This window comes from Lissotriton vulgaris, chromosome 2_1 (assembly GCF_964263255.1).
Source record: "Lissotriton vulgaris chromosome 2_1, aLisVul1.2, whole genome shotgun sequence".
NCBI lineage: Eukaryota > Metazoa > Chordata > Amphibia > Caudata > Salamandridae > Lissotriton > Lissotriton vulgaris.
Window position 1 is genome coordinate 416,034,453 of NC_141687.1, and position 16,666 is coordinate 416,051,118.

General features: G+C 44.1%; 1 protein-coding gene across 1 annotated transcript in view; it reads right to left on the reverse strand.

Moving 5' to 3' along the window:
- Positions 1–16,666, reverse strand: part of PARD3B (par-3 family cell polarity regulator beta) — a 1,965,377-nt gene that overhangs the window by 259,769 nt on the left and 1,688,942 nt on the right. The window contains exon 21 of the mRNA XM_086954074.1: positions 14,255–14,390. Coding sequence (XP_086810200.1) covers positions 14,255–14,390 — 136 coding nt within the window. The remainder of the gene's footprint in view (positions 1–14,254; positions 14,391–16,666) is intronic.

Genomic DNA, 16,666 nt, shown 5'->3' on the forward strand with positions numbered 1-16,666 from the left:
TGGTTTTAACAACCCAGCCAAAACTCAATAGCTCAGGGAGCACAAGAAAACAAGCATTAAAAATGCAATAGGTCTCGCCTTTTATTAGGTTAATGCCATTTGCTTTGCTATAAAATACTATTAGCAAAGCACATGGCTTTAACTTAATCAAAGGCGAGACCTATTGCATTTTTAATGCTTGTTTCCTACTGCAGGCAGGACAACAGTGTGCGTTTGTCTCGCCCTTGTTCTCGCCCTTGTTGCTCGACACAGCGCGGAGTGTTGGTTCTGTGGCAGGCACATCGCCCCCCGTCCAGCAGAAGAGCAACAATGCCAGGGACCATCCTGCAAGCAAGAAACGGGCCCCCCTTTGACGGCTGTTGTCAGAATTCAATGTGCCACTTTGGGCCCCGGTGCCCCTGCACCCGTTGCACCACTGCCAGTCACGCTCCTGGTCCGGGCACCCAGGTGCCAGAACATATAATACAACAAGCTGCGGAGATCAAGCACGACTTTGAAATATAGATCGTACAGGTGGAAAATTAATTTTTCTAGAACACAATTCCCACGCCATCCTCTTTCTAGAAAATGAGTCCAACACCAGTTAGAGTGATCCGAGCTACGAGTCCAGTCCCTGCAAGAGTCAAAGATGGCGGCGCTGTGGTTGGACAGACATGTATGTGCTTAAGCTCTTTTCTTGAGGGTGAAACCTGTTTGCGCGTCTCTGTCTGATGTTCCACCTGTTGTACTTCTTGCGGGAAGGTATGTGTGTCCCGCAAACACCTCCTTTTCACAGATGTCCCTCTTGCTGGTGGAGGTTTGTATTCTCGTGCAGCCTCAGTCTTGTTATATAGCGCCTCCTGAGGCAGTGAATATGAAAGGGACATTAATGCGTTCAGATTTATGCCCTCACACTCCTTGGCCGCTCTGCAGGGACTGCCCAGAGGGACGGTGACATGTGGCGATACTAATTACCATTTTATAGGAAAGTGAATGGAGTAGGTTCACGACGTGAGATGATTGACAGCCCCAGGGGTAACACAACTCCACCTTTTACAGGGAAAGAGTCTGTGTGTGAGGGAGTGAAGAGGGGATACTAAGGTGGAGGGAGGGAAGGGAAATGACACGCAGATGGAGACAGCTTAGAGACCGCAATAAAAAGGTACTGAGGTGGAGGGAGGGAAGGGAAATGACACGCAGATGGAGACAGCTTGGAGACCGCAATAAAAAGGAAGTGAGAGAGATCTCAAGATGGAAGGCTCACAAAACAAGCGGCAGTGAAAGCGATTGCTTTTTCGTTGCTATGGCAACGAAAGCATCGCAAGATGGCGTCGGCCTGTCCACAGTCTGTAGTGACACGCGCCTGCTGTCTGCTTTGGACAGATGGCGAGAGCAGCCATCTTTGTCCATACAGGCGCGTGGACAAGGCCCACGGTGAGAATCGATTCCAAAAGGTCCTCTTTGGCGAGAGCAGAGCATGCGCTGCTTTCGCCAGTCGAGACCTAAAAAGTGTAGGGACATCCTCGTGACATGGTAAGTGTACCCCCTTGCTCGTAGAGTGGGGCTTGTGCCTGCATGACGGCGGAAGTACCTCTTTCTTCCACAAAAGCAGAAAAAAGAGGCAATGTCTTTCTTCCAAATTAATCCCTTTTGAGAGTGCTGAGGAGGTCTTATCCCACAATTTGGATAGAGAGAATGGAAGCAGCCCTCCCAATGAATGCACAATACTGATTTTCGTATGTAATTCAACATTAAAGGCAATACAGCGTACAAATGTAGCCGGGCTCCAAAGTTGCATGCAATAGCGTTCTCCTGAATAACATGTAATTACAACCTATAAAACATGGCATGTACAGACAGCAGTAAGTAACTCGAGCCAGTAAACCCTTCGGATATTGGACAAACCTGTCCCAGATCTCATTAACTCAACAGGGATTACACAAACTGCATTTTGTGCTTAACCTGACAATACAGGATTAATAATGACAACAGAGGCTTGCCAACTGCAAAGGGGGGCGTAGGGGGGGGGGGGAGAGTGAGGGGAGGCTCCTGTTCACTTGCTTTGCAAGTGTGCACATTGCTCGTTGGTGGTAGTTAAGTCATGGATTCAATAATTCAAAATGGGGCATTTTTACACGTAACATTATTTCCTTTGTTTGATTGTAAAGACAGTTTAAGATTTGAAAGGCCAGGCAGTACCAACTGACTTTCCGCTACATTATCAACTATTATGTTATGATGGATTTTTTTTTTAAACAGCTTAGCATTAGCGTGCCTTTATGGAGTAGAAATGATTATGGACGTTGGAGGTGAGAGGGGCACCAGCAGACAAGAAGTTGGTGCAACATTTTTATTGGTGAATTTCTAATGGAATCCTACCAACAGTTAGTGGTGTTACAGCATGATAGGAAATAAATACTGCTTGTTACGGAGTTTCATGTACGCTATTATGAGCTGAGTCTTCTCTAAGCGCCCTGGCCTTCGAGTTCACTTACCCGTTGGTTGCTTCCGTCAGCCAACGGTCGTCGCGAGCACTACCTCGGTAGTGCTGCGCACATCCGTTGGCCGACGCGGCCCCACCCGTTTCTTCGAACGTTCAGCACTGGCGCAGAATGTTCGAAGCAGCCAACGGGTTAAAGACGAAGGAATCAGAAACAAATATACCTTACACAACAGGATGCCAGTGTTCCTGGCTCCTTGTTTAGGAAGGGGCACATCCCTTATTTTTCTTGCGTGCAAATGTAATCTAGAGCAATACAACTACACAGTGGAGGGTCTCAATGTGGGGCTCCTTCGGCTACTGGAGTCGGTCCTACCTAGAGCAACATTGCAGCTTCGTCGTCGATATTAAAACAACTTACTTAACGTAATGTGGTGAACAGATGTTGGCTGTGATTCTACACATGATTCCTGAATTCTCACCTCAGGCAAAGGTTCATTATTTGAGTGTGATAGGGATTACAACAACTTCTATGATCTCTTACAAAAGGCATCATTTCTTCAGTGAAGATGATTTCTTAAGAAGTTAAAAAGTGGACTGCTACAAAAATACACCTACATTCTACCTACTAACAGTGCTGGTACCACACAACACCAGTGCCAGAAAACAGGTCTTACAACGGTAAGCCCTAGATTATAGATTCCAATAAAGTTTGCAGTTCTTGAAGCTAGGTCATTGTGGCCTGGGCAACAAGTTACAAAGTTGTGAATCAAAAAAAGTGCAACAATAACATGCTTTTGGGAAAAAAAGTAGTAGTCCAAAGAAATCCCACACCACATCATGATTGTTAAGTCTTTACGCATTGCAATCCTGACAATTCAATGCAACTTGCAGGCCCTTACTTTTGGCACTTTGCTGAACTTAGAATGTTCTTCTATTGCCAAATCGAAGCGAGGATGGAGTTTCACATTATGGTGTGAGCAGTGAGAATGATCTGTGTTATTTAATTCAAAAAGGCAAGACTGGGGTACAAAGATTGTTCTTGACAGGCCAGAGAGAACACTACAAAGCATCGAGTAGCTCTTGGTAGCAATGAAAGAGCCGATGGGGAGGAAAAGGCTCTTGACTCTAAGCAACAAAATCTCATCCAAAGGTTAAAAACTCACAAAACTCCTATCTTTGATTGATTTAGTTTCAGTAGATTACTTTGTATCCAAAACCAGGTGCTGAACACGGTCAAGTCCACCATACGATGTGTGTTGGTGTATGTACAACAAAAAGAAAAAGTCATGAGATGATGGTGACAAGTGGACTACAACAAGAATAAAAATAAAATAAGAAAGAAGGGAACAACACACTGAATCATGCAGGGGTCTTGTTCTCAGCTGCCTACACTATTTTGGCCCTAGTAGCCCACAAACGCATCTTTTTGTGTTCTACTTCAGGTAGGCAGGCCTTTGAGCACCAGATTTATGCTCGGCTGTCAGCATATTCAAAATAGATGCATATACATAGAGTGAATCTAACTGGAACTAATTTACATAGTGGTAAATACAGTGTCAGTTGATCCCGCCCTATTTGACTTGTTAGATACCTCCGTGTTGATACAATAAGATGTTCTATCCCTACTGCGAAGTACAGTTATTCACTTGATTTATGCTAAAGTAGAGGCTTCGAATGTAGGCAGTGAAGCGGATGTGATCTCTGAACTTGTATAAGGGACTGACTCTCTGGTGCACACAATGCATCACACCTATATGAAAAGCCAAACTCCAACTCCATGATAGCCTTTATGTGCTGCAGAAGGGCATATTGAGATATTTCCGAGCCACAGATCTTGGAACTTATGATGTGCTCTGTCGCCCATCAGTTGCAAGCCAGAGTGGGGACCTGACCTGCATCACAGAACCAGGTTCCAGTTAGATTCTCCATCCTCCAGTGCTAGCCGTCATGAACAGGCAGTTTGGGGACAAGGTGGCTTCAAAGAATTTGATACTGGTCGCTCACAGCAGCCTAATGGTGCACTGTCCGTCTCTCTTGAGTCATCAAAGGTACTGGTCCATTCATCCGGTGAAGGAGTATTCCAGACATGGGGGAGAGAATGTCTTCACCAGAGCTCAATGCTTCTGCTGCTTCACTGACATTTCCTCTGCTCCACTCAACCACAAGCCTTACTGACTATCTACATTCCACCATTCATTCGGTTCAGCACACCAAAGCACTCTCACACTCAGGAGATCAGCCAATCAGGCGCCACACACTTTATCATTCAGCAGACTCAGTTCGCACAAGCACTCTGCCACACCGCCTAACCATCGATGTGCCTTTGCTTCGGTATGTAACTGTTACCACGCATCTTTTAGCACGAAATGCTGTTACAACGAAACTATTACAACGCAGGACCCTTTACAACGAATACCTTTACAACGCATTACACTACAGCGAAGATACTATTACAACGCATACCATTACAACATAAGTACAGGTAAGTTTATCTTTTTTTTAAAACATTTATTAGGGGTATTGGTTTTGGGGTACAGGGGTATTTTTAGGGGTCAGGGCTGGGTTTGTGTTTTGGAGTACAGGGGTATTTTTAGGTTTCAGGGCTGGGTTTGGGTTTTGGGGTACAGGGGTATTTTTAGGTTTCAGGGCTGGGTTTGGGTTTTGGGGTACAGGGGTATTTTTAGGTTTCAGGGTTGGATTTGGGTTTTGGGGTACAGGGGTATTTTTAGGGGTCAGGGCTGGGTTTGTGTTTTGGAGTACAGGGGTATTTTTAGGGTTCAGGGCTGGGTTTGGGTTTTGGGGTACAGGGGTATTTTTAGGTTTCAGGGTTGGGTTTGGGTTTTGGGGTACAGGGGTATTTTTAGGTTTCAGGGCTGGGTTTGGGTTTTGGGGTACAGGGGTATTTTTAGGGTTCAGAGTTGGGTTTGGGTTTTGGGGTACAGGGGTATTTTTAGGTTTCAGGGCTGGGATTGGGTTTTGGGGTATAGGTGTATTTTTAACATATATTTACAAATTCTTAAATAAAATTTAATATAATTAATTAAAATATTTAAATAATTTTTAGTTACATTATTTTAAAATATTATATACTTACCTATACCTACGTTGTAATGGTATGCGTTGTAATAGTATCTGCGTTGTAGTATAATGCGTGGTAAAGGCATTCGTTGTAAAGGGTCCTGCGTTGTAAAAATTGCGTGGTAATAGTATGCGTGGTAAAAGTATGCGTGCTAACGTCATACATCCCTTTGCTTCTGCTGCCTATTCAAGCCGATGAGACCTGGTCCCCCTTAATTGTAAAGATGGAATGCCTATGGAAGACAATCAACTAAAAACCTTTTCAGCAAAAGAAGACTCCGAGAGATGACAAAGTAATTTGGTAGAAGACAGTGTAGGATTCCACTGAGAAGGGTGAAAACACCTGGGCATCTAAACTGTTGTCACTTGCTCTCCCTCACAGATTCATTGGAAGGGAACCAGGCCTGATCTGCAATGGGACAAACAGCTTTCTATTAGCATGGGGATAATGTACGCCTGTTGACTCAATAAAGGTTTGATGGTATGTTTTCTCTGTGTGGTCTTCAAAAGCATTCATAGAAGGGTCACAATTTGGTGGTCAGCAGGGTCATGAGAATTTTTTTATGGAGGGGAGAGAAGAGCATGACTGGAAAAGATTCACAGACCTGCGGGTGTCTGTATGACCACACAATATTAATTCTACTATATCAGATTCCGTTCCAGACAACAATACATTATTTTTATATGGCTGCATTTACAATATTTTTCAAGGGGGAGTCGTTCTGTCCACTCGGAGTGTTAGATAGGAGCTGAGCGGGCTTCAAATGTCTTTGGCGCCCAGTAGCCGTCCAATAGTTTTTGACTATATGCTGCGCCCTTCAGTCATTCATCAAGTTTGGGACTCATGTGCCTTCCCCAATGCATCGCTGCCTTTCTCTTCGCAAGAAGCAGCAGCATTGCAACCAGGTGGTTGGTGCCAGTGGGGATATCCTTCACGTAGCCCAGGAGGGCTGTAAGTGGAGTTCTGGCACAGGACTCCCTGTTATCAAGTCTATACAAGTGAGAACCACATCCCAGTGTACAGCTAGCTCGACGCATTTATTGAGCCAGACAGTCAAAAAGTGAGGAGGGGCAGGCGGTCTCTATGCAAGGTGTAGAATGTCAGCTCCCGCAGCACTCGCATAGTACCTCCATAGGTAAGCCAATCTCCCACAGGCCTGTGGGTGGGTGATAGGTGTGATGGAGGAATTTTATGTGAATCAGCCTCAGCCAACATTTGGGCGACAGCATGCTAGTTTGGGAGCAACAGTACTTCCATTTTCCCTCTGTGAGATCATCACTCCGATCCACCTGTCATCGCAGTAACTCCATGGGAGTAATCACAGAGGCCTTATCTTGCAAGGTACCATACAGGCCATTGATGTATCATTTAGGGGATGAGTGACCCAGCACGCAATCTAATGCTGACTGGGCCAATGGCTCACAGGGGAATGTGCTGTGTGAAGTCCTACAGGTGCTGCACAGTGTATAGTATATGAGCATGTCTAATGGCATGCAACGAGTATGTGCCGGTAGGTCCTGAGTGGATATTAATTAAACCTATGGGGTAAAGGTCACTCAATGTCTCCAGGCTTAGCCTGTGCAGCTGTAATTTGACAGATGCTACCATAGTTGTCACTAGAGCCGGGTTGTCCGTGAGTTAAAGGTTTGCTGAGTATAGGCCGTCTAAGTGGGCTCTCCTGTGGAGGCAATGCTAGGCCAACACAGTGCAATGAAATGTGTCCATCTCCTTACATGGATATGCAAGTGCGGTGCATACAGCTCTGCATAAGGGGCATCTATCATCCCCCTGTATCGCAGTATGGGGCCGGAAGTGGACTGGGTGTATCCAACAAAATGCATAGTAGGCTTGTGCACAGTAATAGTAAAGTCAATATCTAGAATGCAGATTCCTCCCTGCTCAAAAAGTAAGGTCAGAGTTTCCCAGGAAAGGCAAGGCTATCGATTTACACATGCCAGTTGTATCGGAAGAAAGCAAATCCTTGTGAAAAACGCTCTAGTGAGCGGAATAGGGATGTTGATAAACAAATAAAAAAATGTATGCAGCACTACCATTTTTGAAATAGCTACGCGTCCAACAAGTGACATTGGTACAGGAATCCACATAGGGACTAGCTCTTCTAGCCACCCAACAACCCCACCATAGTTCTCTAGCTAGGTTTGGGCAATGTCTCTGCTGATTTGGATCCCAGGGTTGCGCACATTATCATGTGCCCACTTAAGGATAGTCAGCGCGGAGGCGTGGTGTACTCTCAGTGAGGGGGAAGACGGTCAACATTGACGAGTTAACAGCTATTCCAGCCAGCACAGTGAAGTTGGTGAATTCACGTTGGATTGGTGCAAGGTTTGTAGTTGGCTCCCCAACATATATAGCAATGTCACCCGCATACATCACATTTATCACAGGGCAAGCTGTATAGTTGAGACCTCGCTTAGCACGATGCTCTCAGAGGCGAGCCACTAGGGGGTCCATGGCAACTGCATAAATGCTTGGGGAGAGTGGGCATCCCTAAACGGTGCCCCTGTTGATGGTAATTGAGCATGAGACCTCACCATTAATGTGGAGTCTGGTAGTTGGGTGCTTGTACTATAGCCTGCTCCGCTGGAGAAAGCCGGGACTAAAGCCTTGGCGCCGCAAGAGTGCAAATAGTTAAGAGTACTTCAGTGAGTATAAGGCTTTGGTCGCATCAATTAACACTGCTAGGTGCAGTTTTAATGTATAGAACCATGCAAAAAGGAAAGGAGGTTATGGCTGGTTGAACATCCAGGGATAAAGTACAATCCCAGGAAGGAAGTGGGTACAATCATTTTCACTGGTACTTACCTAGGTTTATCATGGAGAGTGACCTGTAGGAGTCACATTTACGCAGAGGATTCTCGGGTTTCAGGAGTGTATCTATTAGAGTATGGGTACTAGCAAACATTTTCCGAGGGGCCACGAAGTTTGGTCTGTTATGTGATGGAGGGCCACTTTGATGCCAGCAGAGTGGCATTCAGGGGTTGAGGTGATTGGCAGTAAGGTAGTTGTAGGAGAAGCAAAGCATATACATCTAGTGTCTGAATTGCACAATGTGAAACCAAAAACTTGGATTTAGTCCTGGCTTCTCCACCAAAATAAACTGTGTGATCCTATGCAATTGTTTTATTCACTTTCCCTCATTTTTCATTGTCACATATGAGGATTTTGAATTAAATGACTTCAGGATATGTGCTGTACAAAACCTTCTCCTATGTTTGATTTAATAAACCATAATATTGTTCTTGTATAATGTAAACCCAGGCAACCCAAAGCGTACGCATAACAACTGCCTTACCGCTCGGTGGGGCGGTGGGGGGGGGGGGGGGGGGGCGAATAAGAATGAAAGTTTCTAAGACCATGTTTGAAAACTATCACTTAAAAAATAAATTTTCAATGCATTGATATATTTTGATGTAATAAGGTGAAGCGGTTCTGCATGTTCATGATATACACGTGTAGAATTTTGAACAGACTTTACCATACTTTTAGACTTTTGCTGCAAGATATCTTTAAAAATTAGGGCGTTTCTATATTTCAGCAGTGCAGGACACCCTAGTAACTTCCTTCCTTTAACTTAAATTAACCTTTAAATAAATGCTTTCCTATTTATTTAACATTTTTTTATGAGGAGTCTAGTCCAGGGCTGCTGTTGACCAAGGGGCTGCATGTAAAGGAGAGGAGGGACCGCATATGGTCTCCGGGCCCTACTTGGAGTATCACTGTTTAGAGCTTCGCTTACTGAGGGAGGTAGATGGCCCACGCTCCGGGAATCCTCTACATTGCCAATAGGTGCCACACACAGTCATCAGCATTGACTTTATAGAACTGAGCAGTCAGGCCCCCAGCCGTATCCTGGATGGCCTGGATGACCATATCTAATGTGAAGGTGGTATCTAGGTAAAGCCTGTGGTTACTGTCAGGCCAGAGGAGTTGTAGGGCGTCTCAGAGGGAGGTGATGCTTCCCTCTGAGATGCATACAACCTGGAGTAGAACTGCAGCATGGTTTGGATGATCTCGGCTGTGGAGTGTGCGGCTGACCAGCAGGGTCAAGTAATTCAGTAATATAAGAGCTGCTATATCATTATTTGATCTTTGCCGCAAGAGTCTGGCTTACACTGTTGTCCTCCCCAAACCGGCGTGCAATGGCCTCCTTAAGTCAGTAGCACACCTCGCTGACCACATATTCCTTGTATTCCATTAGTGTGTCCCTGAAAAGGAGCTACGACCGCATATCAGCTGTTTCAATGTAACGCAATTAATGCTGTCAAAGTTCACGCTCTAGCACTTGCAGCCGGGTGCCAGGTTGTGAAGGATGCCTCACTGTTTTGATATACATATGCCACGGACATGCGCTTTGAAAGCTTTCCAAACCACCCCAGGAGAATCGACTGAGCCAATGTTATGTGTGAAGTAGTCAGCAAAAGCACTACGTATCTGAGCTTGAAACAGTGTCATCGAGTGCATCTTGGGGGAGATGCCAAGAAAACATTGTTGAACGTATCTATGATACAGTGATCAATGTCCACTGAGGGTGCCACTATGTGGATTCAGCAGGTGTAGGAAAGGAACAATGGAAAAACCATTGAATTACGCATTGATTCCCGTAAGTGGGACAAGGGTCATAAGCAAAAGGAAGCCATATGCGAGATTATAAGTAATATGGTTTGGTGAATCTTCTCACCACCTGGTCTGTGTCTATAATCACACAGGATGCTATACACATAAGACATCTATATCCCATTGTCTGTGGGAACTCTACTACAAAGCCATCATGGAAAAGGCGCCAGGTAGACTGTAGTTATGGGACTGGAGTAAACAGGTAGAATCCTGTGTGGTCCCATATGGTGCTAAGAGCATGATGGCATTTCTGGGAGCAGACTTCAACAAGGTACATGTCCAGTGTTTTCTCTCTGATGCAATTGCACTGTGCAGGTGTGCATGGAGCTGCCATGATATGACCATGGATGGAAGGGTTAAAGCTCTGTGGAGCGTCAGGTTAGACTGGTTCGAGGAGCTAGTAGGAGAGGGACAGTTACAACGTGGCTGGAGGTAGAATTAGTAAGAAGCGCAGGGACCGCCAGCCATGCCAGGTATACCATGTTGCACCCGTTGCTTTAAGAAGACCCGAGGATATCGTGTTTAAAACTCGATCGCAGACAAGTCCCATGCATCTCATGAGGAGTGATCCATGCTCTTACACTCATGGTCTATGCGGTTGAACATGCCTTTCCAACTTCACAAGACCTAGACAGGAGACAGATTGTGAGATTATGAAATTTATGGGGAACCTGCAAAAGTCCACATAGTACTAATGTAAGACTGGAATTACTTATTCCCATAGGCAGCAGGCTTGTAGGATGTGAAAACATGTAGAGTGAATGTGGGGTATGTGTGAATACTACAAGTGAGGGACAATTCAAAGTGTCCTGAATAATTTACAAGATCCTTAGGTCCATGGGTGATACAACAAGATATATATTGCCTTTAGGGCAGCAAAGGCTGTCCCCTCCTTGGCCTCTGACCTCCTTAGTGACAGGATTGCACCGAGGTGGTTTGTCTTATCCTTTTGAGGCAAGGATTATTACTTTGCAATAAAGTAATAATGTGTCTAGCATTAATGATCTTGGGGTTTGATTACTTGTCCCCGGTATCCCTGGGACATCATTAGGTCAATGTTTTAATTTGCAGCTTCAAGTAATAAATTAGGAGCGGCTGGGACAGATTAGCAAATTAAGTAACAGTAAAGCCTAAACCACTCAAGTGAAAAGCATAGTCTAACCGTGTATGCTCATTATTCAATAAGCCAAAGGTGACATAACATGATTACTCAACTTGAGTTTGGCAAAATGATGAAGTCCATGTTTAAATGCTCAAAATAATCAATCAGCCATAAGCAGAAATGGGTTGCCTCAAACCTATATTGCTCAAGTCATTTAAAGGTCCTGGGGTTTCTCTTTTCTTACCACGGTACTCCCTATGGACCAGGAGTTGGTGTGAGTGAGAACTACTTAGTCGTGCACTTGTAAGGAAGGTGAGTTCTCCTGTGACCATCTTCACTGGTGGAAACCTCGGGTTTCTTTCCCTGACTTTACTTTCAGAGCAAAACCCTCCTCCTTTCATGCCACATAGCACCATCTTGCATTGAACACAGCGCTTCGAATACCACATGTGCAGTAGTAAGCGGCCTATGAGGGGTGTAGGGGTGTTGCAAACGCGTGCACCACCAGCTAACGTATGCGGCAGTGCCAAGTTCAGCTGCATCATATAAAACACCCTGGACAAGCAGGAGCAACAGTGAATGAGAAATGTAACGCGGAGAACACAGAGTCTGTATGAAGAGAACAAATGGGAATATTGGCAGGATGCAGTGTCTGGTGAGCATTTATCAGCGAACCTGCTTCATATTTCTACAAAAAAATACATTTTATTCTCTTGAAAAAGTGTGACTTATCACTATGTCAATCACTGTAATGGTTCAAATCAATAAAATGCTCCTAAGAGGTTCCCTTGGAGGAAAAAGGCTCACAAAGGCCTCTTTCCATGGTTACAGACAACACAAAGAGCACTCAATCACAGCAGGAAACTGAGAAAAAGACCTCACTGGAAGCGACAAAGTCTTGAATTCAAGACGTTTTATTGGAATCTGAAAGCAGTTTCTCCCCTCCTGAGCTTTTACCCGAAATGTACCACTCTCCAAAAAAGATTCAGCCTAATTGCACCCTAGGAGCGATCTCCCTCCTATCAGGAGCCTTTTAGTCGGTTCGCCCTGGACGCCGAATAAAGTGCCGTGGCTGGCAGGGTAGGCCAAAGCAGCAGGGCCCTCTCGGCCAACACAACAGTGACCACTTAGAGCCGGGGGCCTGCAGCCGCCGCGGCACGTTGGCCCACACAATACTGCGCCAACTCCAGAGATTGCCAAGCAACCTCCACGCTAAATTTCACAGCGGGCTTCTCTTTGGCCCATAATTTTCTTGCTTTCTGCAATTTGTGGGTTCTTATGGGGGCACTTCCAGCCTATTGGGGTTCTTGGGGGAGGTGTGGGCCACTCCCAACTAAACGCCATGCATTTTCCCTGTGATATATTTCGCACAGAGAGGGTTATTTTCCGTTGCCAGAAAATAAGTGAGTCAGGGCGTCATAAGGTTTGAGTGACTAATAATGAATTTGCAGGACTGAAAACAAAATATCCCATCAAAAACTGTTTCATTATTCATAGGTTTCTCACAGCAAAAGAAGAAGCAGATGGGGAAGTAAAAAGAGCGTAACGAGATACCACCAACATACAGCAAAACAATAAATCTCACAGAGCCAGAATGAACAATGTGAAAATACCAACCCAAGTGTCAGGAGAATACTTCATTTCAAAAGAAGGCAATCTTATTTTTAGAGTTCTGAGTCTTGACTAAATGTTGCAGCATCCTCTTTCTAGCGGCTTGTTCCCATTCCATAATGTCAAAGAGCTCTTGCCCTGACTGTACACTTATAACATATGTTAATACAGCGGTTGTTAGTCCAGATGTTGATTGTATATATCGCTAAGAATAATCGTTGGTGGAATGCACAGTGTGTCTGTTGGTCATTCCGCATATCCATCTGTCTATCTCTCCATCACCTTATGTTTCATGTCTCTGTAGCGAGGTCCTGTTGTACTACTTATACAGACCAGTTGCTGCATGGGACAGGAAACAGTGGCAAACACAATAATAGGACGAGCCGGGTACCGTGGAATGAAAGTAAAACAGTGACATTGGAAACAACCCTCTGTCGCATTCCCGCAGATCTCACTATCCTTACTCTCAGGGGCCTTCTTCACTGTTTTAATATCTGCGACTGAGATGGACTAAAAACCCCTGCCGGATGCATGAATGTAACTGGACAATGGCATCTAGTACTCGCAGAGAGTTTCTTGATGAACTTTATCTCAATGACCCTCTGATTGTCAATGAACTGGAAGGGCCCAACAACAATTGTTAACCTAAATGCATAATCACTACAAAGCATGACCCTGAGCATCAGAGACTATGCGCCTGATTTGGATCTTGGAGGATGGGTTACTCAGTCATAACGGTGACGGGTTTCCCATCCGCCGAAATATAATTCCCGTAGGATATAATGGGATTTATATTTCGGCGGACAGGATATACTGTTGCGACGAAGTAACCCACCTGCCAAGAATCAGGCCCTATGTACAATTGCAAACTGCATAATAAATGTAATCTGCTTAGGTAGGAGATATCAACAATAAATGGGATCCTGAAGCAAAAAGTTGAAAACAACAGCGTGTTACCCCTAATAAACAGGTAACGATGATTAAGTAGTAGGAAAAACTCAGATCATAATAATAGTTACTTACATGAAAAAACTAACATGCTACGTGTTTGAAACTTATCACTTAAAGCTTTGTTTAAAAGGTTAATAAATCTGCCCATTGACCTCAATATGGTCCCTTTTCACAACAGGCAACTGTGAATGAAGGTCAAAGGGTTTCAGTCAAACTTTACAGTCCAAGGATTCTGCAAGGCTTGTGAACAAAAACTGACTTGGTGAAGGGAATTGGGATATTTACCAAAATTCTGGATGCTCTGAAAAGGTAGCCTACTAGTTTCCTGAAGGGCCAGTCAGCCAATGTTTTTTGGAGCTGTTACAGAAAGGAATCCGTTGCCCAATTTGTTATTTAAGTTCCAGCCTCCAACAGCTTGCATAGCAATAGATCCCTGAGGTGTACAGAGTCTTACCCAGTGTTGTTCATATTCAGAAGGCCTTCCTCTGTCCTCCTCCTCCTCATACAGATGGAAACCCTCTCTCCGTGCCTGGTGGTACTCCTTCCGTAATTGTTGAATACGGTCTGCGTTACCAGCGGAGGGATGAATACTAAAAATAAAAAAGAAGATATAAGTCCAGGTAACATCCTTCCGGGCATTACTAAATATTCATTGTTACATGCAGTAAATTCAAATCAAACAACTTTACAGTATCTGCAGTATACTTGTTTTTCAGATTCCTTTAGATTGCTCACCAGTTAACAAACCTGATCCATGCATGAAGACTGGGAAAACGTTGGATATTTAAAAATAATGTGCTACTTGAGAACCTAGAAAAACCCCGGATGACCATTTCATAGTTAGGATGAAGATGATCAACATGAATGTAGCCTTCCAGGTAACAAATCAGTACTGAAGGCAAATCATAGGGTCAGACTACAATTTAGAAAAAATCTTATGGTGAGACTTTCCAATAGTCAGAGTAGTCCTAAAAACATGTTTTAGCGCTACATTTAACAGTAAATACTTACAGATAAAATTCCTTTTACAAGACTCAATGTAAGTGCCTCTTTCCATACATACTATATGAGAGCTTCATCACCAAAAACAAGGCATTGAAAAATAATATCTTTTCATATTAATGATCTTGGGCCATATGTATCAAAAGGTTTTACCCATTCTGTGTCTATAGGAAAATGTGTTCATACATATGGCCCCTTGTCCTTTGCTTCTGATACAGAAACTAAGACTCTAGGGCAAGAGAAATACCCTGCCCACTGCCAGGAAAAGAAAATCAGATTCTATAATGATGCACTTGTGTCAGCCTAGGTGGCTCAAGGAGCAGTCTGGATTGAGACTTAATTCCTGAATGAGTTTCTGAATCACTAGAATCTGTGGAAAAATATTCATTACATCCCAGGGCCGGCTCAGAAGGAGACCATCTTTAAAGAAACGTTTTTTGCATGAAATCCAACAGGACCAATGACAACATCTTGAGCTGAAAACAAGTAAATCAGAGGAAGGCCCCAGGGCACTGCTCATTAACAAGTGTGCTTCTATCCCAATTAGGGCTGCTGACATTCTGAAAGATTTTGAGGGTGGAAGGCTTCTGAACTTTGAATAATCAATTGCTAAAAGTATGATGACATCATGCTAGGAAAGTATACGCTGAAATCATGGTACTTATTTTCCAATGTACCCAATTACTGTTCCTTGTGGGATGCCTATTTTTCATCAAACTGTGCCTTCTTCCAAAGGATGTGGCATTTCACTGAGGGAGATCAGTATGTACAAGTGACGCGTATGCTTGCACTAACAGCCCCGGTTATAGAATTTGGTGCGTGAGTCTGGCTTCTTCGTGCTTACCAGTAGCAAAATCATTAACAAAACAGCTGTTTATTTTGAAAACTGACAAGATTTTCATTTTTTCTGAATCGCATGGGCTGTCATACAACTGAATCTTCAAGACTGGAGGAATAAGGAACTGAAGGACATCAGCTATTCCCTGAAAGTCAATGCTGGCCTTTGCGACTCATGTGGCTAGCAATGGTCGAATGGGCAATTCCGTTGTATCTATGGGGCCTGATTGAGATGTAAGAGCTTTTGTGCACTGTCTTTCTCGTGCAGAAATATACATGGGACTGAAGAGTGAGACATGATTTGCCTTTTGTGAACTCACATTCTATGCTGTGGCTCTGTGGTTTCAACCCGCTTCACTCAATTCTGTGATAGGCCCTTCAATGCTTTATTTTTGCTGGGGATTAATGCTCTTGGCCACTGTGGCAACCTTTGAAATATTAGATTATTTCTTAAAGTGCCGACTCTCTCTAAATACTATAGCACTTCACTTGATATATTTATATAAATATGCCTCAAGTGCAGAAATTACCATGTATATCAACACTTTGTTGGGCAGAGAGCCAGCTCAATGTGACCTGGTAAGGCTTGGCTAGCTTCCTCTGTTGGCCTTGGTATACTACTTCGGGTATTATAAGGGTGGATAGGCTAGGGGGTAGAGACAAAGGTTTAGGCAAAGGGGCCTTAGAGAATGTGAGATCCTGTAAGGGGGTGGGCTATGGAGCTCTGGCACTGCACACACCGACCTTCCCCAACATCTCAATCAAAGGCATCTGATGTCACCTTCCAAGACCAGGAGAAGTCAGAATAGTAACTATGACAGTGCAAAGCTGTAAACCAACTCTTTACAAAGATATGCTGTGATTAGTGCAATAAAGTGTCTTTGCCAGATTCCCATGTGAAACTTGCAGGTACCATGTAACACACAGAGGATCCATCTGAGTTGGAAGTTATAAACATTTGCTACTCAGTTTCTGGCCTGACCCTATGAAATGCGTCAAATGATACCCGTGTGACTTGTGTGAGCCG